The sequence below is a fragment of the Chelonia mydas genome, chromosome 2 (assembly GCF_015237465.2).
Source record: "Chelonia mydas isolate rCheMyd1 chromosome 2, rCheMyd1.pri.v2, whole genome shotgun sequence".
Lineage (NCBI taxonomy): Eukaryota > Metazoa > Chordata > Testudines > Cheloniidae > Chelonia > Chelonia mydas.
The window spans coordinates 250,053,218-250,077,976 of NC_057850.1; the positions used below are offsets into that span (position 1 = coordinate 250,053,218).

A 24,759-nucleotide genomic window follows, 5' to 3' on the forward strand; every position below is an offset into this window, starting at 1 on the left:
TGCAGCGTGGACTTGCCCAATGTCTCTTTGTGCCTCAGTCCTCTGTCTGTAAAATGGGGATAATAGCACTGCCCTACCTCACAGGCTAAGTACACTGTGAAGTGCTCAGACGCTGCAATATAAATACTTCATATAGATGGGGCTATAGGAATATAACTGGAGCTGTACTTTTTTTTATACCTATTTATAATATTGATCATTATTATAAACAGCTAAAGTAAGTGTCAGCTGTCCTCTCTACCTTCACTGACTGACTGAATTCTTAGGTGCCAGAAGCCAGATCTTGAGGAAGGGGGAAAGCCTTGTGATGCAGAGGACAGCTTGTTACTTACCGTATTAGTGGGGTGAACCGGTGTTGTCAGTTGCTTGTGTGTGTGTGTGTGTCCTTCCCGTGTGCTTTCCCAGCTCTGTGCAAATAGCTGGTTCAGCAGACCTTGATAGTACTACCCAGTGTGGTTAAGTGCTGGAGGCTGGAATGTCGTTTTCTCCATAGCGCTGTTTAGGCCGCTCAGTGCTTTTGTTCTTGGAACTTCCTTGGTATTAGTAGATAATGTAGAAGACTTCAGTGTTACTCATAGAGAACGACCACAGACGCAGCTCAGTGACACAGTCATCTGGCCAGGCTTATTGCCACCTAAACATAGTCGCTCCCTGGCTCCGTAGTTACAGGTACACTGACACGTGTTCCTAGTAGCAAGGAATGGCTCAGTTGGCAGCAGGAATTTCTGCCATCCCTTAGGCCATGCAAAGAATTAAGGTAAAGAAGACTGACGTTTATTGGCTAAGAAAAACAGCTAAAATACCCAACCAATACACCGCCTTTTGATGTATTTTGTGACTTCTGTTCATTACTTCCCCGTGTTCCTAATATCTTGGACAAAACATCCCGATTCATTATATTGTCAAGCCATCTTATCTTGTACTCGATTGGGATGTAGCTGTACTTGCTGGAATATATTTACATAAATATCTAGTGCCTAGCACACTAGCAACAACTTTGCCAAGATCATGTACAGGACAGTGAACTTGTAAGCATTTGCTTTAATACATTGCCTGATGGGTTCACAGCGTCTGGTTCAGGCCTTGGATCTTACACCAAATACAGAGAGCTTGGTGTATGTGTGTGGTGGGGATGTCTGAAAATGTTTGTGCTACAGGAATACATGGGGCATATGAGAAAGATTTTAATCTTAACCCTGTAAAGATCAACTGCCTGCTACAGCGATAGGCAGCTTAGAGTGTGAGAGAAAAGATAGGACTGTGGACTGGGAGTCAAGAGACCTGCATTCTGTGCCACTGACCTGCTGTATGACCTTAGGCCAGTCATTTTGTCATCTCTGTGCCTCAATTTCCCAATCTTTAAAATTGAGATAATTATACTTAATAGTACTGGATGAAAAACCAGAGTATTTTTGTAAATGATTGAGAGGTATTTTGGTCAAAATCAATTTTTTGATTGAAAAAAAATCAGAAATTTTGTCCTGCTCTAATTCCTGCCCACATTGTAAAGTGATTTGAACTCTATGGGTGAAGCACTCAAGAGCTAAATAATATTAGTTAGCATGTCCCAGCATGGCCACCTCTTGTTTCACTAAATGTATCACTTGCTTTTCTGCCACCTCTCTACCTTTACTCCTGCACTGCCCAATACCTCCCATTGAAAGGAAGAAAGTAAATTAATATGGAATACCTGGCACATGTGTAGCCCAATTCATCAGGAAATCTCAAAGTGCTTTCCAAAGGAGGCTGTCGTTACCCTCTCTGGGCCTCAGTTGTAAAAGGGGGCTAAGTGATATGGCCAGGATTATGTAGCATCCCATGGCACAGGTGCTTGCTGTTGTGTAGCTTCATAAGAGAGTGGTAGGCTTCTTGCATGGCCCCTCAGCTGCATGCAAGAGTCTCTTGTGATCTGCCCCTTAATATTTGCAGAGTGCTTTGAGATCCTTATATGAATGGTGCTGTTATTGCTCATGTCTTGGTCTTGTGGTTGGGGCCCTGAACTAGGATTTGTGAGATTTGGGTTCAGTGCTTGGCTGTGCCACAGCCTTCTCTGTGATGTTGGGTGAATCACCCAGGATCAGATTTCCAAGTTTGCAACTTGGGCTTGATTTTCAGAGGTGCTCAGCACCCAGCATTGTCTTGGGACATCTGTGCCCAAATTTTCAAGAGCTGATCATGCAATATGCTGAGCAGTTGTGAAAATCTGGCCTTCAGTCTCTTTGTACCTCCACTCCTACCTGCACAATGAGGATGATAACAACAGCACTTCCTTTGTCCCTTTTGTCTAGTTAGACTAAAAGCTCTTTAAGGCAGGGACTGTCTTTTGCTGTGTGTCGATACAGCACCTCGGTTGGGGCTTTGATCTTCATTGGGACCTCTAAGCAGTACCAACATTCGAAAGGTTAATAATAATAATGTACTGACGAAGTAGAAAGCATTGTGAATTAAATATTATTAGCTACAGATTTAATAACTTTATGTAAAGTGAGGGAAGGATTCAAAACAAGAATGTAACCACCTGATTAGCTTCCAGTTTTTGTCCCTCCCAAATGAGGGTTTTAAAACCCCTATTTTATGTTTTAGTGGTTTTTTATATATATATGTTTACATTCAAAGTATTTTTCTCCAATGTACCCTGCTTGTTTATGTTTCTCTCCTCACAAGTGGAGCGCAATTATGTGGGGCAGCTAATGTATTTTTGTTGGCCGCTGTCCGCGGAAGATCTGCCTTGTTGTTGTTGTTAATGTAGAAGAAAAGGATGCAGCAGGGTTCTTTTTTTTCTTTTCCCCCTCTGGAGTTTTTACAAGTGTGTTTGACATTTTCCAGCAACGAGCTGTTTTTAACTTATTTGTGTGAGAAACTGTTTTGCTCAGCATAAATCTGCAATGCGTTTAAGCTTGTATTTGCTAAGATGGGGCAAACGTTGCATGTGGGCTTTCCATGGTACGCCCGCATCTTGAAGGCTGCATACAGATGTGGTCCCCTCATCTCAAAAAAGATATACTGGCATTAGAAAAGGTTCGGAAAAGGGAAACTAAAATTATTAGGGGTTTGGAACGGGTCACAATATGAGGAGAGATTAAAGAGACTAGGACTCTTCAGCTTGGAAAAGAGGAGACTAAGGGGGGGGATATGATCGAGGTATATAAAATCATGAGTGGTGTGGAGAAAGTGAATAAGGAAAAGTTCTTTACTTGTTCCCATAATATAAGAACTAGGGGCCAGCAAATGAAATTAATGGGTAGCGGGTTTAAAACAAATAAAAGGAAGTATGTCTTCACTCAGTGCACAGTCAACCTGTGGAACTCCTTGCCTGAGGAGGTTGTGAAGGCTAGGACTATAACAGGGTTTAAAAGAGAACTAGATAAATTCATGGAGGTTAAGTCCATTAATGGCTATTAGCCAGAATGGGTAAGGAATGGTGTCCCTAGGCTCTGTTTGTCAGGGAGTGGAGATGGATGGCGGGCAGTGGCGTATTAACGCCTAGGCCGACAAAATTGCAGGGGCGGCAAATTTATAATAGCAGCCAGAGGCTGCTTCCCCCGGCGCCAGTTTGCGTACTCCGCCCCTTCCCCGCCCCCTGTCTGCCTCTATTGGTCCCCTTCCCCAAATCCCCGACCTGTCCCGGCCCCGCCTCCTCTCCTGTGCACCCCGCGTTCCCCCCCCTTCTCCCTCCTTCGTGAAGCTGTTTCACCCACAAGCACTGGCAGGGAGCGGGGAGAAGCAGGACCTGGCGGCACGCTCAGGGGAGGAGGTGGAGCGGAGGTGAGCTGGGGTGGGCTAGGGCAGGGAGCTGCTGTGGGGGGGGGGGCACGGCAATTATTTCAGGGCCTAGGGCGGCAAAATCATTAATCCGCCACTGATGGCAGGAGAGAGATCACTAGATCATTACCTGTTAGGTTCAATCCCTCTGGAGCACCTGGCATCGGCCACTGTCAGTAGACAGGATACTGGGCTGGATGGACCTTTGGTCTGACCCAGTATGGCCATTCTTATGTTCACTCACAGCGTAATGATCAGGAGCTGTTCACAGTGCATAGCAACATAGGTAAGGAAATAAACCAAATTGGACTCAATACTATTTTGGAACTGAGCTTGTAACATCCACCCAACTCTCGCTGATGGTGTTAGCTTTTATTAATTACGGTATAACCTACAGAATCCAATCAAAACCGCAATCCCATTGCACTAGGCACTGTACATACACACACAGAAGTGACCTTGGCTTCCACCTAGAGGGCCCAGCTGAGATCAAGGACCCGTTAGACTAGGAGTCAGAGACAGTCCCCACCCTAAAACAGCTCACAAACAAGGCATACAAAGGGTGGAGGAAAGGGAGTATTCTCCTCACTCCACAGCTGGGGAAGCAAGGCAAACTGTCCTAACCATGTAGTTCTTGAAAGTGGGTCTGCAGATTTCCTAGTCAACAGTTGCTGCCCTGCTCCTACCCTGTGGCCCATTACTAGCCAACTGAGTAGGAGAAACCATGAAATCTGAAGTTACATCAAGCCATGCTTCCCTGGCCCTGGTGGGTGGAGCATGTGAACTCGGATTGGTCAGGGCTTCCTACTGAAACCTAAAGAGGGGCACAGGAAGTTGTCTGCACATCTGGGCTCTACCTGGCTGCTATGCTGGGCCCTGCCTTCTTGCTTGGCTCCTGCGCTATGTCTACACTGGCAATTAAACGACAAAACTTTTGTCTTTCAGGCGTGTTTAAACCTGCCCCTGAAAGACAAAAATTTTGCTGAGACAAGTGCCAGTGTGAACAGCACGTTGTCAGCAGGAGCACTCTCCTGCGGACAAAGCTAACCCTGCTCATTGGGGTGGAAGTTTTTTGTTGGCAGGAGAGCCAACAAACAGCGGCTGCATTGCACTTCTTTTAGCGGCATGGCTCTAGTGACACACTAAAAGTTGTGTAGTGTAGACCAAGCCCTGGATGCTGCTTTCACGACCTGTTCCTGGTTACTGCTCTGTTCCTGATCCTTGCTTCTGGTCTCTGAATCTGGTTCCAACCCTTGGCATGACGCTCTGACTTCAGCTCTAACCCCAACCCTCGACCTGACTCTCTGTCTCCAGCTCTGACCCTTGGCCCGACTTCCAACTCCGTCTCCTGCTCCAATCACCAGACCCAGTCACCTCCGTCTCGGCCCCAGCGCACAGAGAGAGTAAGTGACTTGGCCAAGGCTGCACAGGGAGTCTGTTGCAGAGCAGGCAACTCACCCTGGCCATGGCCCCATCACTTTTTACCAGCCATAAGGCCGAGCGACAGGAGGGAAGGGGCGGGGAGGAGCAAGCGGGGGGTGGGGCTCAGCGGGAAAAGGGGCATGATGGTAGGAGTTCAGGGGGAAGGGGCAGTGCAAGGAGGTGGGGCCACGGTTTGGGTGCTGGTGGCCCCCGCACTTTTAGGGACCTTCCACTGCCCCAAATCTCTGCAGTTCTGGTACAGAGCGCTAAGCATACTGTCATCCTGCTCCCCTCCCTCTCTCTCACCCTGCTGCACTTGAGCCACTTGGATTCAAAGGGGGAACCAATTAACGAGGGGAGTTTTAGTCCTATCCTCCCCTCCCCCATACACACTAAACTAGTTATTTTCTTTCCATTAGCAACAAACGTATTCCCCACCTCCCTTCCAGCACAGGCTGTGAGCGGGCGGAGCGCTGATGAAGAATCAGTCGCATACTCCCTGCATCTGAAAAGGATAACTCTTGAATGGGTGGGTGACAACACTTCCTGAGCGTGTTTCTTATCTCTAACCCTGCATTTCCAGAGCATGAAGGCACAGTTTCCATACTCTCACCCTTCAGAAGGAAGGCAGGGCTAAAATGGCTGTGTCTCGGATGGGGGACCAGGAGCTAGCTACTCATTAGGATCATTTTTAAAAGGCAAGATCCTGAGAGGTTCTGAGTAATGCAACACACACTGAAGTCCAGGGATATTGCAGAGCTGAGGATTGGCCCCTAAAAGCCATGCCTGAAGAGCGAACATACAGCATAGGGAGAGGTGAGCCAGTTTAGAATAATAAAGACCACCAGCCACCAATTTTTGGTGCTTCAGGAAAAGAGGGTATTTTTCCAGTTTTGAACCTTAAGTGCTAAAATATCCCAAGAAGGCCTCTTCTCCTGATAAGTGCACTGGCTCCAGCCAGTACTGGAAGGAAAAGCATCAGAAATGCATGAGGAGGAAGTGTGTTCCCACGAGAATTCCAGGTCTGTGCTATTCAGGTGCTTACATCAGAGTGCAGCCCGTTTGGAAAGCTTTTGATCAGCATCCACATTAGAGACAGGTCTAAGTGGTGAAGTATTGAACCGGATTTCAAACATCCCAAAATTCAGAGGGAGGAGGGGAGACTGTTTCAGGTCCAAGGGTTCTGGTTCAGAACCTTTCTAGAGGTAACAGCCAGCTGCAAAATATGGATATGGATCTGGGCTTGGATTATGCAGTCCTCTGCTGCTTGGGGGGCATTTGGCCGAGGAGAAATGGGGTGGGTCAGGGCCATTCCCAATCAAAACTTTTGGATGCTCATTTGACATGAACCCAAATCGCTGAGTCACTTCTCACTGACACCAGGCCTGGCTGAGTCACTTCTCACTGACACCAGGATTCACTCCCTGAAAATCAGTGGATATTTACACTGTATAAATGAGAGGCAAATCAGGGTCAGAAATTTTTGAGATTCACCCCACTGGTGAAGCAGGAAACGCAGGGAGAACATAAGAATGGCCATACTGGGTCAGACCAAAGGTCCGTCCAGCCCAGTATCCTGTCTACTAGCAGTAACCAATGCCAGGTGCCCCAGAGGGAGTGAACCTAACAGGTAATGATCAAGTGATCTCCCCCCTGCCATCCATCTCCACCCTCTGACAGACAGAGCCTAGGGACACCATTCCTTACCCATCCTGGCTAATAGCCATTAATGGACTTAACCTCCATGAATTTATCTAGTTCTCTTTTAAACCCGGTTATAGTCCTAGCCTTCACAGCCTCCTCAGGCAAGGAGTTTCACAGGTTGACTGTGCACTGAGTGAAGAACTTCCTTTTATTTGTTTGAAACCTGCTGCCCATTAATTTCATTTGCTGGCCCCTAGTTCTTATATTATGGGAAAAAGTAAATATCTTTTCCTTATTCAGTTTCTCCACACCACTCATGATTTTATAGACCTCTATCATATCCCCCCCTTAGTCTCCTCTGTTCCAAGCTGAAAAGTCCTAGCCTCTTTAATCTCTCCTCATATTGTGACCCGTTCCAAACCCCTAATCATTTTACTTTCCCTTTTCCGAACCTTTTCTAATGCCAGTATATCTTTTTTGAGATGAGGGGACCACGTCTGTGTGCAGTATTCAAGTTGTGGGCATACCATGGATTTATATAAGGGCAAAAAGATATTCTCCATCTTATTCTCTATCCCTTTTTTAATGATTCCTAACATCCCGTTTGCTTTTTTGATTGTCGCTGCACACTGCGTGGACGTCTTCAGAGAACTATCCACAATGACTCCAAGATCTTTCTCCTGATTAGTTGTAGCTAAATTAGCCCCCATCATATTGTATTTATAGTGGGGGTTATTTTTTTCCAATGTGCATTACTTTACATTTATCCACATTAAATTTCATTTGCCATTTTGTTGCCCAATCACTTAGTTTTGTGAGATCTTTTTGAAGTTCTCTGCAGTCTTCTTTGGTCTTAACTATCTTGAGCACTTTAGTATCATCTGCAAACTTTGCCACCTTGCTGTTTACCCTTTTCTCCCGATCATTTATGAATAGGTTGAATAGGATTAGTCCTAGGACTGACCCTTGGGGAACACCGGTAGTTAGCCCTCTCCATTTATTCCTACCCTTTGTTCCCTCTCTTTTAACCAGTTCTCAATCCATGAAAGGATCCTCCCTCTTACCCTATGATAACTTAATTTACGTAAGAGCCTTTGCTGAGGGACCTTGTCAAAGGCTTTCTGGAAATCTACGTACACTATGTCCACTGGATCCCCCTTGTCCACATGTTTGTTGACCCCCTCAAAGAACTCTAACAGATTAGTAAGACATGACCTCCCTTTACAGGAACCACGTCGACTTTTGCCCAACAATTCATGTTTTTCTATGTGTCTGACAATTTTATTCTTTACTATTGTTTCAACTAATTTGCCCAGTACTGATGTTAGACTTTCCGGTCTGTAATTGCCAGGATCACCTCTAGAGCCTTTCTTAAATATTGGCGTTACATTAGCTATCTTCCAGTCACTGGGTACAATAGCTGATTTAAAGGACAGGTTACAAACCATAGTTAATAGTTCCGCAATTTCACATTTGAGTTCTTTCAGAACTTTTGGGTGAATGCCATCTGGTCCCGGTGACTTGTTACTGTTAAGTTTCTCAATTAATTCCAAAACCTCCTCACTTCAATCTCAATTCCTCAGATTTGTCACCTACAAACCTCAGGTTTGGGAATCTCCCTAACACCCTCAGCTGTGAAGACTGAAGCAGAGAATTCATTTAGTTTCTCTGCGATGACTTAATCGTCTTTAAGTGCTCCTTTTGTATCTCAATCATCCAGGGGCCCCACTGGTTGTTTAGCAGGCTTAAAAAACATTTTGTTATTAGCTTTTGAGTTTTTGGCTACCTGTTCTTCAAACTCCTTTTTGGCTTTTCTTATTACATTTTTACATTTAATTTGGCAGTGTTTATGCTCCTTTCTATTTACCTCACTAGGATTTGACTTCCTCTTTGTATAAGATGCGTTTTTATCTCTCACTGCTTCTTTTACATGGTGGTTAAGCCACGGTGGCTCTTCTTTAGTTCTTTTACTGTGTTTTTTAATTTGGGATATACATTTAAGTTGAGCCTCTATTATGGTGTATTTGAAAAGAGTCCATGAAGCTTGCAGGGCTTCATTTCAGTTGATGAAGGGCTCTGAGAACTTCTGCTGAGAAAGACACTATGGGTAAAACTTTCCAAAGCACTTGAATGACTTAGGAGCTGAAGTCCCATTTACTTTCAATCAGACTTAAGTCATTTTTGAAAATGGGATTTCATTGCCAAAGTCATTTAAGTGCTTTTGCAAGTTTCACCCTACATAAATGTAACTTGTTGTTCAACTGCGTTTATCAATGGTGTAGCTTTAGAGGGTGAGTAGTTAACAGAAAGTGGAGGTGCCATTTATTTATGCAGAAGTTTATTTCTTTCACAATATGGGCCAAGTACAGTTTTCAAGTAGGTGAGCACAGAGCTCCCATTGATACACTTGGCTTCTATTGAGTTTACAATCAGAAGGCAATGTGGCCCTAAATGGACCTGATCTGAAGACCACTGAAGTTAGTGGGAGCCTTTGCAATGACTGCAGTGGGATTTGGATCAGATCCATTTCAATTAGACTCTCAGGATCTTGGGAGCTAACTGATTTCCTCTCTTTCAGCAGCGGAATGCCAGGATCAAGTTTGAATATGATGGAGAGAAAAGGTGCGTTCCTGACCCGTTCCCGCATTTCCCTTGGCGCAGAGGGGCAAAGGGCCCTTGCTTTCCCTCACCTGCAAATGTAACTCCCATTGTAATCAATGAGAGCTTGGCATGGGAGAGGCCTGTGAATTCAGCCATAAGTATTTCCTGGGACTAGTGCACAGGCAAATTGGTTCCTAACTGTGGTTCATTAAATGCCACTCACCAGTAGCTCTATTCTCAAACCGGTGAACTTAGCTGGACTTCAGGCCTCCCACATGAGTTTGTTCTTTGATTAGTAGCCTGTGACACTTACTTGAGATAACCAGGTTCTGGGCACAGGTCCCATAATAACAGAGCTGTGATTTGAAGGCAGCCTGCCCTCCCTGCTTGACATTGATGTGGAAGGCTCTCAGCTTGTTGGAGGGTCCAGTGACCGTGGCAGAGCAGGACACTTCGGAGAGTCAGGATCTCTCAGGCTGAGATGCATGATAACTAGTGCACTATGAATAGGGCTCCATGTCTGTCACGGAGGTCGTGGAAGTCACGGATTCCGTGACTTTCTGCAACTTCAGTGACTTCTGCAGTGGCCGGTGTGGCTGACCCCAGGGCCGCCCAAGCAGATAACCCTGGGGACAGCCACACCAGCCATTGCTGGAGCGGCTCTGCAGCCAGCCACTCGGGCAGCCCTGCAGCCAGCCACACCGGCCACTGCTCGGGCAGTGTGGCTGGCTCTGGGGACTGCCCGAGCAGCAGTCCCTGTGGCAGCCAGAGCAGCCGCTGCTCCAGTGGTCCCCAGCAGTGGCCCTATAGGGCGACCCCCACAATAGCCTCCCCCCCCCCCCCCGCAGGTACTCCCTCAGCAGCGCGCCCTCTGCCCACAGATTTAGTCAGGGGTGTTCAAAGAAACACCACTAGATCACAAAGAAAATTGGACAATGCCCCGTGGGTGGCACCTCTGCTAAATCTAGGAGATGTGCTGCTGTGCTAGATCCTGCCGGTTTTAGCACCCGTACACCATGGGGAGGGCAGAGGGTCTAGGCTGCTGCTGGAAGCCTCCGAAGGATCTTGGTGGGGTCAGCCAGAATTCTTCCTGGGCAGCACAGACAGCTTGCACCACATTAGCAAAGAGCAGGGTCTGTGCTCCCCAGCCACTTGTAGCTGTTCTGTGGGAGGGAAGGGAAGCTACTTGTGGGTTCACTGCCATGAACTACTCCATGCTTATTGATCACTGTTATTTATTAACATGGCACTTATGGCATAAGAATACAGGTCCTTGCTCCAAAACGTTGGCCAGTACCATGGCACCCATATACCCACATGACACTTGTGCTGTTCATTTTCTGTATGTACGTACAGGATTCTCCAGTTTCCAAGACCAGTCAAATTCAAAGAAGTGCTACAGAAAGTCATGGATGCTTTTGGACAGATGATGGATTTGCACTATGCAAACAATGAGGTACTAAGCTGTTTGTGTTTACAGCCTGGCAGTGTCCCAGTTTCAGACTTAAACAGTGGTTTATTCCTAATCCTCTAACTTGGGGACAGAACATACGGATGGGGAAGAGGACAATCCTTCCTGATGTTTTCTGTCCTACTTAGCGTGCAATAGCTCTTTGTTACGACGCTGACTGAACTGTGTCTAGACACCGAAACAGGGAGCAGTCGCTAACTTGGCTCTCTCAGAGCGACTTTAGTACAGGTATGGGATGGTGGGTGAAGCCCCAGAACAAACGGTCCACCCCCTCAGATGCGGGAGGGTCCACAAAACCCAGAACTTGACTGACTGACAGCTTTGGAGAGTTAAGTCCTCTGCTTATCTACAGGACGGGCACAGCACAATCAGCAGCAGTACAGCCTTCTCCGCCAACGCGCTGGTCTGATAGGGGCAGCTGTAGGAGTGGTTGGTTCACTGAATCCCAGGGGCTGCTGCTGCGGCTGCCAACAAACGTTATTTGTATGTAATGTATTAACCAAGGCTGCCAGTTCATACCCGCTTTTTTCAAGGCTGCATTGTGGGGTTCTCACTAGGAACTGGGCTGAAGCCACTACACTAGTTTCATATGCTCTGCTGAAGGGGGCCTCAGATGGGATTGATGTGAAGTCATTGCTGATCTGGGCTGACTTGAACCCACGCCCTGACAGCTAAAGTGATAGGGAAGCTTGTACTTTCACCCCTTGTGCTGCCCTCGTTCAGTGGCTAAGTGTACCCTAATGCCCTCCGGTGCCAGCACGGAATTCATTTTAATGTAGCATCCCAGCTCCAAGCCGTGTTAGCTTAGCATTCGAACTGAATGCTCCCCCCCTGTATGTTTCTGTGGCAGACGCAGTGGCCCCATGCAAGCTTCAGCACGGTCATCCTCAGCCATCAGTGTGTGGAGTCATGGATTTCAAAGGACTGAAGGAATGGACCCCGTGCTTAATTTGTCACTAAAGCGGTGCCGGGGCTCAAGCAATTTTTCTTTTTTTTTCTTTCATAACTGATACGGCAAGCCCCAAAGGTGCCAGAGCTACGAACCGCCAAGCCTAGAGGTGCCGGGGCTCAGCCCTTGAAAGCATTGGCACAAATTAAGCCCTGCGTGTACCAGGATGAGGCTCTGTGTTTGTCACGGAGGTCGCGGACGTGACAGATTAGGTGACTTTCCATGACCGCCATGACTTCGGCGGCGGCCAATGTGGCTGACCCCAGGGCTGCCCAAGCGGCTGGCTCCGGGTCCAGCTGCTCAGATGGCCCTGCGGACAGCCACACCGGCCACTTCTGGAGTGGCTCCGCAGCTGGAGCAGGCCCAGAGCCAGCTGCACTGGCCGCTGCTCAGGTGGTCCCAGGCAGCTGGCCCCAGGGGCCATCTGAGAAGTGGCCTGTGCAGCTGGCTCTGGGGACTGCCTGAGCAGCGGTCCTGGGGGCGGCCGGAGCTACTGGACCAAGCCCACTCCCCAGCAGCGGCCCTCAGGGTGCCCTCAGTAGTGTTTCTCTCCCCCCAAGATTTAGGAACGGGTATTTTTAGTAGAAGTCACGGACAGGTCACAGGGTGTGATTTTTTTGTTTATTGCACGTGACCTGTCCGTGACTTCTACTAAAAATACCTGTGACTAAATCATAGGCTTAACAATGATCATCTTGTCATCTACAGTCCTGCGAACCAGGGCATTATTTACATACCATTGCATACCGTGATTTGTGGTGTCCTACCAAGAGCTCAGAAGGGGCAGGCTATGAGTTGCCTTCCTATCTGGTCCCTCTGTTGAAGGCAGGATCAGACCGTGAGGTTGATCATACAGCCCCAGACACTGGTGGTTTGTGCTTATGGCAAAGTCTGCCCTGCTTGTATAGTGGAGCTGGTCACAATTTTTGTTCAAAACTTAATTTTGATGAAAAATTGCCTTTTAGTTAATAAAAAATCTGTGGGAAATGACCAATTTCAATGAAAGTTTTCAGGATTCTGTTGGAAAAACTGAACCTGGAAAACTTTGGCCGTTTCCAGTTTTTTGACAAAACCCCAAAAACTTGTGAAGAAAAAGTTGACCTAAAAGCTTTTTGTTTTCATGGAAACTTTCTGCAAGACTGTCAAAAACAACCAGCTCTACTAGACAGTCTGGTTCACATCCCATTGGCTTGAAATGGAAAGCAAAAGAAACCCACGGCCTGCTTGCTCATGTATAAAACAATCATTAGGGGCCTTAATTAAAGGACAAATGAAAAACACATTTCCTCCTTTTTTTGCAGAGTGGTGTTGGACCAACAAATAGAAACCCCCCATCGTTTAGAGCCATGTCTTTGAAGGGCTTTCTGCCAGGATTCCATTTGCATAGGCACAGTTTTACATGCATAAATGACTTGCATATGTGATTTCTGTGGTCAGATAACAGAACAGACTTGTGCAGAACCCATTTGAACTTGCCATGCCACTTGGGTGTTGCATGTGCAAATCCTGCAAGCGATGCTGCTGCTATTGCTCATGATAAATGTCTAACACTACGGCAGAATTGGCCCTCTAGGCTGCAGCTTTGACTGTAGCCAGAAACGTTACACATTTTCTAATCTTGGGCATTCTCTGATAGTCCCTGCCGGAAAAAGCCTGCATGGAATTCTCCGGGAGTGAGTCACTTCATTCCAGGTTTCTTTCCACTGAAAGATTCTTCCAACAAGAACAAATCGCAGTTTATGTAATATACTGTACCCTCTGCTAGGGAATGCCTGCCTGTGCATTTGCAGAGCACCTAGCATGATCCTGAGTAGGCCACAGGGTGCTGCTGTCTTAGAACCAATAAATAATTATAAGAATGGGCTTAGATTTTCTTTTTCTTTCCGTAAATAGTCTGTGTGTGTGAGAATCTGCACCTATTGATATGCAGGGCATTATGCATCCGAGAACATTATCATGGAAATAGTATAAACCAATGAAACAGAACTTACAGAAAGGCAACTTGCATGTCCATGGCATACTGTGTTTGGGCTAATAGTTTATTCTGGACCAAATTCTGTTCTCGATTACACCAGTGTAAATCTAGAGTAACTCCGCTCCATTGAGAGCAGCCTTTGGCTTTTTCTTCATACGCAGACAGAACCTTGCCTTTATTATACGTTGTTAGTATTTAATGTTTGTATTGTGGTAACATCTAAAGGCCAAAAACAGGCTGGCCTTTATGGTGCTAAGCACTATACAAACACATAGTAAATGACAGGACATAATAGATACATGAGACAAGCAGGCTGCTTTGGAGATATGTATCCCTTTGAAAGGCCTGTGGACACAGGAGCAATGAAATCAATTGAATTGCACTGGGAGTGCTACAGATGCATGCATTGGGCCAACCCCTCTGATGCAGAGTGGTGTGGGGATCTAACCTCATGTCGGGGCTGATACCAATGTAGTGCTACGGGGTGTTGTGTTACTAGAAATGCCATCGGTCAGATGAGATGCAGAAGCCACATCTGTGGCCATTGACTGGCACTTTTTGCCAGGATAGGGACGTTATCCTGGTTGAACTCTGACGTGGATGGGAACATTCTGTCTGAATTCCCCCTGTGGTTTCAGGTGGATGCAGTAGTCTGTCCTCATCTGAGCTGTGACATCCCTGAGCATTGTTAAACAGCTGCTTCATTCCTCACTAGAGGTGGCCGCATTTCACCGGGGTTCTGTTCCTGGCTCTGCCACTGTCCTGTTGTGTGACCTTGGGCAAATTGCTTCACCCCGCTCTGCCACTGTTTCCACTTTGATCCCCTTTTGTATGTCTCCTCAATTTAAATTGGGGCAAGGACTGTCTGTCCCCATGTGTGTGTACTGCACTTTGCACAACAGGGTCCCAAGGTTCTACTGTAGTATAAATAATAAATGAATAGTCTCACCCCTTTTCATTTATTTTTTTAGATCTGTGTAAGCTGCAGTGGATTGGCCAGTAGCTCCCACAGTAGAAAATGAGGCATGCCATCCATGAGTATAGAAGGGAGGACTTGTAAGCTCGCAAACATCAGTCAGCGACATTTCTCTCTCTTTCCTACCTGTCATCGTAATTACTAAGTTTATAGACAGAAGAAGCAAAGCTGTAGCTCAGTTGTGGAGTGTGCAACCTGCCAATTAGTGCCTAGGCTGTGTGCGTGCGTGTGTGTGGCTATATTTAGTGTCTAGTGGAACCCTGTTCCCAGAATCTATGTATACAGCAGCCTGGATGCCAAATGGAGCAAAATCCACTTGCCAGACGTGGGTGATCGGTAAAGCCAAACTAAATACTGCATTCCCTCTGTTCCAGAGGAGGGCAATTTCAGCTTGATGCTTTTGGCGTCCCCAGGCTGGTCTGTGAATGGATTAATGATGTGGTAGTGGAAGGAGACACGGTGACCTACAGAACATTTTGTTCAAAGCAGCGGCCGAGGGAATGCAGTTTGGAAAATATGTGAGGAGCTGGGTGAAGCGGGGGTTGTGGAATTACCCAATGGTTTCAGGGCCAAATTCTGCTTTTGGAGGAAACCAGGGGGAGTGTAAGGACGGAAGGTTGCCCTGTGCATTTTGCAATGAGGTAGCCTCAAGTGTTATAAAGCAGAAGTTAAACGTGAGGCAGATTCTGCTCCTCGCTACACAGCTGCATTGAAGTCAGCAAACCTGCATGCACCCACAACTGAGAGCAGGATTTGGCTTTATTATAATCAGTGTTTTGGGATTACAAGAGACTATGGATATCTTTTCCACTGGACACACATGCAGAATTCCCATTGACTTCAGTGAGGTTAAGCAATGTATTGGATCCATCTAGCCATCCCAGCTAGAATCTGTAAGGAATGATGGTCCAGGGGTTAGGTCACAAGCCTAGAATGTGGAAGATCTGGGCTCAGTTCCTTGCTCTAAAGTCTACCACAAACTTCCTGTGTGACCTTGGGCAAGTCATTTAGGCCTAGATTTTGAATGGGAATTTAGATGCCTAAATACCTCTAAAAATCTGGCTCTTAGCCTCTCTCTGATTCACTTCCCCATCTGTACTATGGTAACGAGGGCCATATAAGTACCTAACATAGATAATTACGGAGCAAAGCTGTGGTTCTTGGCCTCTTTCCGCAACTCTAGCAGTTTCTCATCCTGAGATCTTAGCTGTATTGGCCAGTGCCTACAGCTTCCCGTTCACCAGTGTGTGCCCTAGCACCTTTATCTCGAACTGCACACGCTGCGGGCACACAATCCGTAATGTATTTACCTGTGGGCCAGACCCCAAGGCAACAGGACATAAGGCTGGGGGAAGCAGATGTTTAGCTTTGGTCCAGGGTAACAGAAAGGGGCACTAACCAGGCACCTTTGAAATGCAGCTACTTCAGGGGTTGGAGTGTAGTAGCTGACCTGCACAGCATGACACGCCACATAGCAATGTGAAAGAGCAGAAATATTGGTTAAAGACACCAGGGTAAAATCAGGCTCCTACCAAAAAAAACAAACAAACATGGGACTTTTACCTGTGTCACACAGACAGGGCTTTGTCTTGCCCACAGCAAACTCAGTGGGTTTGCTTCAGCTGAAAGGCTAAATGGAGCCTACTGGGAGTTGAACCCGTGGCTCTGGTGGGGAGTGGTATTTTAGTAATTCAAATGTAGGAGCTAGGCCTTGTCTACGCGTGGGATTTGCCCTGATCCCATTTGTGCCCAGCCGCAAGGGTAGCTACGCCAGTGCAAACTCTTAGTTGTGCACAGGCTAGGATGATATAAACTCAGTTTGTATCTGTGCAGTTTATACCTGCTTGAGACCAGAGTAAACTGTGTTGGTGCAAATCGCAGCTTATATTGGCTGTGCCTGTATACATGTGGGGTTTGTACTGATGCAGCTACTTTGGCATCACTGGTGAAAAGTTACCCAGTGTAGATAAGGCCTTAGGTCACTAAGACTGAGCAGCGTCCACCCATAGCTTTGTCCCCATGAGCAGCCCAAGCTCTGTAGCTGGTTAGCGTGTGCAAGTTGAAGATGAGTATCAGAAGCATGTGGGGGTCCAACGACTCATAGAGAAGGGGAGTCAGGAAGATCACCCCCAACAGCCAGGGGTCTCTGTAATGCTAGCAGTTTGGAGCCACTGATGACTGGTAAGCTTTTTTCTTAGCTCTCTGGTCTTCCCACTGGCTGGATCATTGATGCGGCTTTCAGGCGTTCTTTGTGGGCATTGTTGTTGTAATTTTATCCTGTTCCTCCATGGATGATATCTTGGAAGAAGAGGTTAAAGCCCCTGAGTGCTCAGGGGTGCTTGGGTTTTGTTTTCCATCCAGACTCTCCATTCCCTCCCAAGCCTTCTGTGAGCGGTGTGAAGTTTCTGCTTCCTTTGTTTACCCACTTTGTGACCCTGCCGTGCTGTGGGTGTTTGTTCAATCCCTTCCAGCTCCTGATCCCACTGAAATCCCAGGAAGACTTGGACCGAGCGGTGGAGCACTTGGACCTTAGCCCTTCTCTGAAGAGCCTGAGGGTGTTTGTGAAGGCTCCAAGGAAAGCAAATGTGAGCCATTTAGCTTTGTTCTTTTGTCTGCAGAGTGAGTCGCGCTGTTATTTTATAGGGGGGAATGGAAAGGAGAAACGCTGTCCTAGGGGTGTCTGCTCGTAGCTGTCTGAGTTGGCACTAGACCATCGTCCGCTTGTACACCTCTGCTCTGAAATCCGCCCTGTCGGCAGATCGGTGTAGATGCTGTTGCCGGCACAGCTGTTGAATTTAATTTAGTGCTTTCTGCGAGGCAGGATTGGCCACTATGGCAATAGGTGCCTTATAGATTCCTGAGACAGACGGCAAGTGTATCTCCTGTGAGAGGACATCCACACCGTGCATCTTCCAGGGGACTCCTGTGTGGCCCAGAGGGGTGTGTTTGTGGCAGGCCATTTATCCTGCGAGCGGACCCTGGGATAGCAGTGTCACTCTATGGTCATACAGGGCCAGATTGTCATGGCCGTTGCATGGGTTTTCAGAGAGAGCAAAATAAATTCTCTCCCAACCTTACGTACCCTGCACACCAGCCAGGGCAACTGCAGCCTCTGCAGTTGGGACAGAACTGGGACCGTTCCCTCTGTGTGATCCAGGATGGCACCCCAAAGGCAGGGTGAGGAGCAGGGTGCTCCATCCTACAGGATACTGCAGACTGCACAGTCCCCCGCACACCAGGCTGCTCAGGTGTGCACCAACCCTCCCCAGGGCAGGGTGGCTCTACACTTCTCCCTACACTGAACCTACCCACGCTGGGTGTACTTCTGAGGAGAACGGTCTGGCTCTCTAGGTGTGTGCAGGTGCATCCTGCCAAAGCATGTGCTGTGCTGCCCTAAGCATGTTCTCTGTGCATTATGTCAAGGGGCAGCTATGCAGTCATAGGACACTGTGCATTTCATAAAGGGCCTGATCCTGTGGCAGGTGCTGATTGCTCTCAGCTCCCATTGACTTGAAGGGCACCTGAGAGTGCTCTGTAGCTTTTGCAAGTACTCAAACCTTGCTGGATAGAAACCATAAAAAGGGAATTCAGCGCAGATTTGAACTGGGTCTGTGAAGTCCTAGGCTAAGCACCCTAGCCATTGGACTTTCCTTCCTCATATCATTCCTGGGCACCTCCTGCTGGCCAGCCCATAGACGCGCATGACTGCAGGAGCATTGCAGCTGCAGAAGTCGCTGCTGCTAGGCCAGGGCAGCTGAGTCAGAGAGGGATACAGGTGCACTCCACTGTGGAACAGAGTTGGCCAATGGCTTGTACTCCAGCACCTTCTGGGAGTACTGAGAAGAAAACATAATATATAATTATACATACTCGGATCTAACTGCATGTCAGGGCCATGGATTTCTGGAGCAGTCTACATATTTTACCAAAAAGCCTCACCAGCACGGTGTTGTTAAAGCACCATATTGCCCAGACGTGGCAGTTACCACCTTACTCACTGGATATGCTGTTCCCCTTTCCATTACCCCTTTGTCTGTCTGTCAGTTTTCCTTTCACGGCCCAGTGCTGCAACTGGATCGATATGGATGGGCCCTTACACTGCACAGAGTTTCACTAAAATCCATGGTCTTTGCAGGGGTCTGGATCTGACTGAAGGATTGGGGCCTGAGACAAGGGTGCTGGAGCCTTCCCAAAAGTGGGGAGGTCGGGAGTCCCTTCTCCCCAAGGCCCCTCCTCTTCCCCTGGAGGCCCCACCCCGGCCAAGCCAGAGCAGGGCTGGGGAGCCCCACACACACACTGCCTGAGGTGAGGGTGGGCCGAAAGCAGCCCCCTGCCTATGTCCCTGCCCCCAGAGTCGTGTGTCGTCGTCCCCCTCCCCCCCCCCCCCCCCCCCCCCCCGAGGGCAGGTGGAGTGACCCAGGCTCACCACAGCTGCCTGCATGGCTCTCCCCAACCTGGCTCTGGCCAGGGGATGGGGCGTTGGAGCTGCAGCGTGGCCATGATAAGAGCTGCGGCGGACACTCCACCTGCCCGTGGTGCAGGGGGCACATCAAAAGCAGCCCCTGGCCCATGTCCCCACCCCCTGGGCTCCCTGCCCAGGGCAGGTGGAGGATCCGCGGCTGCCCACGCGACTCTTGCCATGGCTGGGCTGCAGCTCTGAGGCTCCCCCCTCCCCACCCCCGGCCATCATTTGGTAACCAGAAAACATAATGATAGTCACCAAATGTCATTTTCATGGGAATGTCTGGAAAGGTACAAACCCCTGCTCTAGAGTGTAACAGCTTCCTTTGCTTCGCAGTTCCTCCAGCCCAACAACAGTAAGCAGCATGAGATGAGAATATCCAAGTCCATGGGTGACATCATGGGGTCCCTGTATAAAGACGCTGAGAGAACGCGGAAGTATTCAACAGGTGAGTGAAATGCGATGCACTCAGGTTCGCTGCACACCAGCACCGGTTCTTTGCAGGCTGGCCGTACCCCGCCCCATCCCTGTGGTTCATTCTTGTCTCCTGACATTTTTACATCTGGCCAGCGCACTGAAGGCTCAGTGTGGCTAGTGTCTGGGTCTTGGCCCAGAGGAAAGGTTGTTCCAGCTGAGCTCACATGCTCGTTGCTGGCTTGCCTGGATCCAAGAGAAGCGCTGTCAGTTATCTTGCTTAAGAGCCAGGGTTAAGTGCAGAGGTTCCTGGTTTCAGACTTGAAGGGAAAACATGTCTAGTTGTAGAGGATTCAAATGAATTCAGTGCTGCTGAGTTTGATCAAGGCCTGGGACAGTGCAGAACCCGAGGAAGCCAGGCCCTCTCAAACCTTTGCATAAATTGTTCTCTCCCATTTTCTTTACTTTTGCCTTCTGTTCCACTCTCTTCTGTCAGCAAGAAGGAAATAACATGGCTGAGTGGACTGGGATTCGGCAGCTCCTGTGTTCTAATCCCAGCTCTGCCCCGGGAGGAAACCAATAATTCTTTTCTCACGTCTTCTGGCTTCAGTGTAGTCGCTCTAGATTTTCACCAGTGTGAGAGGAGAATCTGTGTCCTTTTGTTACTCTGGATGTGCCTCTGAACCTCTCTTGCTCCACATGGTAAAAGGGGATTCCTGGTACGGTACTTACCCCCATGGAGTGTTGTGAGAATGAATGTGTGTGAAGTGCTACTCAAATGAAACAGAACATCCTTTACACTCCAAAGTGCTAGTCTTCAGCCAGTGCTGAGGTCCTACTCTCTCTGAACACTAGGCCCTGATGCTTCTGGCCCTCAGTCCACATGTGCAGTGCCTACTGGGCCTGGTTTCTGCTCCTGGCTCTGCCACAGACTTGTGTAGCCTTGGGCAAGTCTCTTCATCTCTTTCTGCCTTGGTTTCTGTCTGTGAAATGGTTCCTCTTTTTAAGTACTTAGAGATCGTTGGTGAAAAGTGGCGTTGTTAGACTCCTCTTGATGGTTAATAAGAAAATTTATGGAAAATCCGGTAGGATTTAGTAGAGGATGGTATACTTTGTATAGATCTATTAAGCCACCACAGAGAATTTTATACCAGGAATATAATTCTCTATTACATTCTATAGGCTGTCTTAAAAATTCTGTGCAGAGAAGAGCATTCTCCACTACATTCTATGGGTTACTTTATAATGTAATTTCTAGAGAGCCATATTGGTTTCATCCAAATGATTATTTAATATGTATAGAAGTAGTGCCAGAATCCCAGTCTGGATCAGGGCCCCACTGTGCTAGGACCCCACCCCCCTGCTCCAGAGAACTTGCAATATTATGCGCTAAAGGATTTTACCATTGCAACAAAGGGATTTCTTTTCCTGTGGATTTACCATTTCTCACTCACATGGTATGTGCTGTCAGACAATATAGGCTGCAGCTTGTTGAAATATTGCACAGTGATTTATTTGAGATGTTCTCCTATATTGGGTCAAATTCCACCCCGGGACAGCCATGCACAATGCCTGTGGAAGTCAAGGGAGCCGTGTGTGCATATACAAGATCTGTATTTGGCTGTGTTATGTTTATTTGCCAAGGTTCTTTTAGCTCACGCTGCTCTTGAGTGTTTGCCCAAAGCTTGGCAGAGTCTCTGGATGAATCTGAATGAAACACATGTGTTAATACATGTTATTGCACAAAGCCTCAGTAGGAACTTTTTGTACTTAAACAGAATAACATCTCTGCTTCTTTTCTTGGGGCATGTTAAACTGTTAACACATGCCCATAAACTCCAGTGATGGCATTGGGATTCAATGTGTGTGTGCAGATGGCAGAATTGATCCCAGATGTAGCTGCACTAACGGGAGGATTCTAATTATGTGGGGCACTCGCTCAGATTTGAGGCCATACCACCTTGAGCTTTTATTATTATTATTATTTGTATTGCACTAGCATCTACAGGCCATAACCAAGATGGGGTCCCACTGTGCATACATATAATAAGAGACCACACCAGTCTTTGCCCTGAAAAGTTTAATCTAAATAGGCAAGACAGGCAAAGGTCTGCAGGAATAAGGGCACAGAGAGAGTCCGTGTATAGCCTATAGCAGCGGTTCTCAACCCAGCTGACTGCCCAGTGCCACAGGGTCCAAGCTGCCTGGCTGGGTAAGGGGTAGCACGGCGGGGTGGGGGACACCGGCTGGCCCCACATGGCGGGCTCTGGGGCTGCCAGCCCCGCAAAGGGTCTGGCGGGGTCTGGGGCTGCTGATCTGGCCAGCCCCACAGAGAGTCTGGGGTTGGTGTTGGGGCTGCTAGCTGGCCCTGGGGTCGGGGTCCAGGCTGCCGCCCCAGCCCCGTGTTGGGGCTGCTGCCTCGCCCCCCACAACAGGGCCCAGGGTCCCAGCCACCGGGCCCCCCCGCCCAAGGCTCCACTCCTGCCCCCACTTTGTAGAGGGGTCTCTGGGCGGCAGGTGCTGGGCATAGGGCATGTGGGGGGGGTCTGAGGGCAGTGTGCTGTGGTTCTCAACCTGTGGCCCAGGTAACACGTTGTAGGCTGCATATGCGACCCACAATGATAAATCGGTCAAGAACCACTGGCTTATAGTCTGTTGCAGAACCGGGATTGAAACCCAGTTCCTCTGAGAACCAGGCCTCTGCTTTACCAGAAGGTCATCCTAACTCTGTTTGAAACGTTCAGTTTCTGGGTCAATACAGGTCTAAAGGGACCTCTTGCTGCAGCACCTGGGTCTTCCATGGAGGTGTTAGCAATATAGCAATACAGCAGGTTGCTCTTTTCCTTCTGAGTCGGTATGCGCCAATGGGGGTAGGAGTCCCTGAGCGGATGGAGGGGCTGTTTTTTCAGATGAGGTGTAACCCTGGCATTCTGATCATCGCGGGTCATTAACAACTCCATGGTATTTTCCATGAGTAGGAATATTACTGAGCATGGTGCCCTGGCCAGATCCCAGTTTAGATAATTGGCATTTCACTTGGCTACATTGTCCTTCACTTCCAGCTGCAAAACGTTGCCTTGTGTTTGCTTCAGCGTTGACTGAAGTGAGTGAGGTTAAGGGGAAATCTCACCTCAGCCTTAACTGCGGAGCTGCAAGTTGCAGAGCCAGTTATATTTTCAAGGGAGGTTCTGTTCTGCAAAGCAACTCTGTGAAAATGGCAACTTGGGGGCGGGGGGTGTTCTAAATGATTCTGTCTGCAAAAATTGCTCAATGTACTGGTTTTGTGGGGGTGGGGGGGAAGATGGGAAGGTGTTTTCTGTCCGCTTTGCAGCGTCAGCCTGACCTCTGTGAGTCAAGTCTGAGCATATCCCTCTTTGCAGGTCATTGTCAGTGACAAAGGAGCCACAGGTCCAGTCCTGGCCTGGCTTCCATCTGTGCAACCCCACGGCTGTTAACAGGGAGATGTGGTTGATTGGAGCTTAGTAAACGATTCTGTTGATACACAAGCGCCCTCTCCCATCACTGTGCTGGCTCTGCTACATTAACGGGAGTAAGCAGAAGGGAGTCTGAATCCACCCAGAGGGAGCAGATCTGCTGAGGAAAAGGGACTAGTTCCTCCACAGATGGACAGAAAATACTCTCTTGCTCCTGAAAATTTCAGTGAAAACAGATTTTGTTGTTTTCATTGCAATTTTCTGTGGAAAACTTTGACACCCCCCACCCCCCTCCCCCGAAATAGCAAATGTTAAAAATGGACCACCTCTGAGGAGAACAGATGCCTTTTGGAAAAACCATTCGTCCAAAATCCAATTGTTTGTCCTAAAAAAAAAAAAAAAAGGTGAATGGGAAAGTTTCCAACCAGTTCTGATTTTTCACATAGTCCCTTTCCAGAGATAAAGAGCATTTTTAAGCCACAGATACCTTAGAGGAGCTGCAGAGCTTCACCGCGCCAGCAGCAGGCATTCTACATGCCAAAAGCTGACCCAGGCAGGATGCCTCCTGGGGTGCTGGAAGGACGGCCCCGCGCAGTTCTTTCCAGGTGCAGCTTGCACTCTCCATGCTGTCCGCCTTGGATTGTCAGGCTGCCTGCAAGATGGTAGGGGCCTGGCCATCTCCCAGCCCCTCTTTGGAGTATGTAACATCCCAGCCAGCATGCCAATCGTCTTACGATCCAGAAAGCAGACTGCAGATTCAATGCAGGTGTCGGACAGCTACTATCTTTGCTGACGCACTGGAGATTGAACTGGGGATTTCAGAGCTGGAAGCGTAAGGCTCTGTAGCTTGAACTGAAGAGCCAAGACACTCTAGTGGGGGCTGCGACAGACTCAGTCCTCTGTGGATTGGCACTGAGAGGGATACGTAGGGCATGCTACATGGTCCATCTAGCCCAGTATCCTGTCTTCCGACAGTGGCCAATGCCAGGTACTTCAGAGGGAACAAACAGAACAGGTAATCATCAAGTGATCCATCCCCCGTTGCCCATTCCCAGCTTCTGGCAAACAAATGCTAGGGAAACCATCCCTGTCCATCCTGGCTAATAGCTATTGGTGGGCCTGTTCTTCATGAACTTACCTAGTTATTTTTTGAACCCTGTTAATGTCTTGGTCTTCACCACATCCTCTGGCAAAGAGTTCCATGGGTTGACTGTGCATTGTGTGAAGAAATACTGCCTTACGTTTGTTTTAAATCTGCTGCCTGTTAATTTTATTTGACCCCCTGATTCCTGGGTTATGAGAAGGGGTAAATAACACTTCCTTATGTACTTTCTCCACACCAGTCATGATTTCATAGACCTCTATCGTATCCCCCCTCAGTTGTCTCTTTTCCAAGCTGAAAAGTCCGGTCTTATTAATCTCAGCATATCCTCATTCTCCTTAAACCCTGGACCCCTTTGCTGCTGCATCCCAAGCCCCTGAGTCACAGCTGGGACTCTAATGAACATCAGATCTTTGCATAACGTCCCTTGTTTTGTGGTGACATCGGCCCAGGGCTGGGCCCTCAGCTTCTGGAGCTTGCAGCTGTGAGCGTAGGCAGCGCTTGATGACCCCTTCGCAATCACGACCCATGTTTTTATAAACGAATA

General features: G+C 48.1%; 1 protein-coding gene across 11 annotated transcripts in view; it reads left to right on the plus strand.

Moving 5' to 3' along the window:
• LOC102931859 (mitogen-activated protein kinase kinase kinase 3) overlaps window positions 1–24,759 on the plus strand; it is a 117,974-nt gene that overhangs the window by 62,228 nt on the left and 30,987 nt on the right. For 4 of the 11 annotated variants that reach the window (XM_037891166.2, XM_043541620.1, XM_037891170.2 and 1 more), the window contains 4 exons: window positions 9,407–9,450; window positions 10,786–10,885; window positions 17,272–17,385; window positions 19,599–19,710. In XM_037891166.2, coding sequence (XP_037747094.1) covers window positions 9,407–9,450; window positions 10,786–10,885; window positions 17,272–17,385; window positions 19,599–19,710 — 370 coding nt within the window. Of the gene's footprint in view, window positions 1–5,603; window positions 5,714–9,406; window positions 9,451–10,785; window positions 10,886–17,271; window positions 17,386–19,598; window positions 19,711–24,759 lie in introns of all 11 variants that reach the window. The other 7 variants (XM_043541617.1, XM_043541618.1, XM_043541619.1 and 4 more) reach the window with 3 other exon arrangements.